Genomic DNA, 3,081 nt, shown 5'->3' with positions numbered 1-3,081 from the left:
ATCACTATAACATTATATAAATGGACCAATCACTATAACATTATATAAATGGACCAATCACTATAACATTATATACAGGGACCAATAACCAAGATCTGAGACAGTCTGCGTGTTACAACACTGCCCTCTGCTGGTCGGCTGCAGAAGATTCATGACTGTCTTCATACTATACTTCCACAGGAGAATAAATTGATTTTACAACATTAAATTAATACCTTGTCTGAATTAACACACTGTTGTTTTCTTATGGTAAACCTAACATGATTTAGCTCTACAGGTAATATAACCTATTCTATTATTGTATTTTTGATTATCTAAACAGTCAGCTGCAGAAAAAAAGGTTGATTATCACACACAGTCCAGAGGATAAATCTACACACTGAATTAATTGTTTTTTCTTTAAATGAAACCTTAGCTTTACATTTTGGAAATCATGTTTCTGAATTTCCCTTTTAATTTCCCTTTTGCAATAATGTATTTCAGTTTATTGTTTATGGAACGCAGCACAGTGCCACAGGGAACCGCTGCGGTTGTTAATATTGAGATTGTTATTGAAATTGTTTATGACTGAGTTTTTTTGTTAACTTTGTAATGAAACAGTTGAATGAAAATGTCTCAGGGTTTTTTCAGGGCTTTGGAGAATCTTGTCAGACAGTGACTGTAAATTAAACTGGTTTTCACATAATGAGTTTGATTTGTTCACGTAGTTTCAACAGATTATGAAGAAAAGAGATTCTCAGGAAAGTTTCCAGGAATTAAGGTAAATGCTTTGACACATGTTTATTATTTATAGTGCTCTAAAAAACCTCCTGGGGCATTTAAAATTTCATTTTCTTTATTAACCCCAAGGGAAATTAAAGGTTGCAGTAACTAATGGGCAGTGCTTCAATGTTGCTGCTGCAGGGAGGAAAGATCTGCTGTAGAGGTCTGACCTGCACCGGATCTGCAGAAGCATCTGACTGAAGACACTGTTGGTGTTTAAAATCTTCTGCAGAGGCTGGTCACTGTTGTCCATGATGTTTGCTTTATGGAACGTTCTTCTCTGTGAAATCATCTCCAGATGTTTTAGAGGAGTTCCTGGAACTGAGCCGGCCTTCTTTAGCAGCTTAAGGTTTTTAAGTCAACAGCTCTGATACTGTTATTGCAGCAGACGATGGCAGGAGAGATGTCACTATTCACAACAGAAGATCTGTAGCATCTGGCTGCTGAACCGGTTCTTTCGGTTTAATCTGTATGTTTTCTAAGCCAGAACAAGGCTTTATTGGTCCACTCTAGGAAGCCTGGAACTCTAATCCACTAATCTAGAAATGTTGAATTGAAAAAGCTTCCTGGTGGGAAGAGAAACGTCTTCAAAATAGGAAAACGAAGTCCACTGGTTTGTTATTTAACTTTTTTTGGAATCACCAAGGGATTTCTACTTCCTCCTCCACTTCTTCTCCCAGGATGTTAACAGGCTTCAACTTGTTCCTCTTTCTTCTGAAATCATCTCCTTGTTTTGTTGACCTTCAGGATCAGACACCATGCCACAAAACGCTTCACCAGCTCTCTGTCCTCAGCTTCTGCTCCATCTTTGATGCTCCCAATGACTGCAGAGTCATCCCAGGTCTGCTGCAGATGGCAGGACTCTGTCTGGTCCTGGAAGTCAGAGGTGAATAAGGAATGGAGAGAGAACCGTGCTCCGTGGTGCTCCTGAGCTGCTGGATCAGACAGCTGAGCCTTCAGTCTACCAACCTGTGGTCTGTTTGTCAGGTAGTCTTTGATGCCTCCACCTGATTGTTAGGTATGGTTGCTAATTGACCTTATTACTAAAGATAAACCCAGAGATTTAATCTTTAAACATGAGGTGAAAATATATCATGTCTAACTGCAAACATACCTGGATTATGTAGACTTCTTCTCTGCCGTTATACCACACCTCAAACTTTTTATGGTCTCCTTTAACATTTTCTGTTATTCCCACTGAACTCATCTAGATGGTAAAGAAGAGAAAAAGATGCAGGAGACATGAGCAGCGATTTAATAAACCAGCTTCTGTTATAACTACTGTATCTGCAGCTTTCCAGGCTTCACTGTCTTTATCCACAACATGATTTATGCTGGAGAAATGATTAGACTCATAGATATAGACAGAATAGATTCACCTGCCCACTGTAACAAAGTCACTACTGAATGTGTTCTTAGTAAAGGTTCGAAGTGTACGGTGATGAGTTAGAAGGACAAGACTTACACATTTCATTTGTTTTTTTTAAGGTTCAAACTTCTCCTCAACCACCAGATTTTTTAACGTGTATAATATTCAAAAGTTAAGAAAACAAAGGATCTTATAAGTCATTAAGGGCGGCAGCTGGCAGACAGGAGGCGTCAGTCAGACCCTCCAGGACAGAGGATCCCAGCCAGTTCCAGCTGATGACTTTTGCCAAGTTGCATCATTTTGTGATGGTTTGTCATGTGACATCTGTAAATCTTAGTCATTTGAAAACACTTCAGTTTCTGCTCAGCAGAGACGACAATTCAGCCGTTGCTGAAAATCCTCATTCATTAGCAATGACATTTCCTGCAGACATTAAAAAGCTCCAGGATTAAACAGAGAGGAGTTCCTGACCTTTAGTGAGTGCTTAAAGCTGTAGGATGGAGTCTTCTCATGGCCCTCGCTGGTCTCCTCTCGTTTCTTACAGAACAGCAGCATCTTATCGTACAGAAAGAGGTGCCTCTGCATGGGCTTAAACCGGGCCAGGTCCTTCACCTGAAACCCACAAAGTTCTCTCATTTTCTACTGCTTTGTAGATACAGTTAGCATTATTAGCATAAGGAGCAAAGAGCATAGCAGATAGCAGAAATGCTCCTTTTGAATAAGATGACCATATTTTACCCATAACAACCATTAAATAAATGATTTATTCAATATACAATCCATCCATATTCTCCTGTTTTCTCCATCAGCACTGGTAACTATCTCAGGAAGTCCACCCTGGACCGGTCGCCGGTCTGTCGCAGGGCAACACAGAGACGTACAAAACCTCCCAGCCCCCACACACACTCACACACACACACACACACCCACACTCACACACACACACACAC

General features: G+C 40.1%; 1 protein-coding gene across 1 annotated transcript in view; it reads right to left on the bottom strand.

Moving 5' to 3' along the window:
* LOC107100649 (guanine nucleotide exchange factor DBS-like) overlaps positions 1-3,081 on the bottom strand; it is a 96,200-nt gene that overhangs the window by 29,638 nt on the left and 63,481 nt on the right. The window contains exons 20-21 of the mRNA XM_015399218.1: positions 2,603-2,743; positions 1,877-1,969 (exon numbers count right to left, since the gene is read on the bottom strand). Of these exons, the coding sequence (XP_015254704.1) occupies positions 1,877-1,969; positions 2,603-2,743 (234 nt within the window). The remainder of the gene's footprint in view (positions 1-1,876; positions 1,970-2,602; positions 2,744-3,081) is intronic.

The sequence above is a fragment of the Cyprinodon variegatus genome, unplaced genomic scaffold (assembly GCF_000732505.1).
Source record: "Cyprinodon variegatus isolate N-32 unplaced genomic scaffold, C_variegatus-1.0 Scaffold996, whole genome shotgun sequence".
NCBI classification, from domain to species: domain Eukaryota; kingdom Metazoa; phylum Chordata; class Actinopteri; order Cyprinodontiformes; family Cyprinodontidae; genus Cyprinodon; species Cyprinodon variegatus.
The sequence above is the reverse complement of the archived record's forward strand: the minus strand, read 5'-3'. Positions and strand labels throughout refer to the sequence as shown.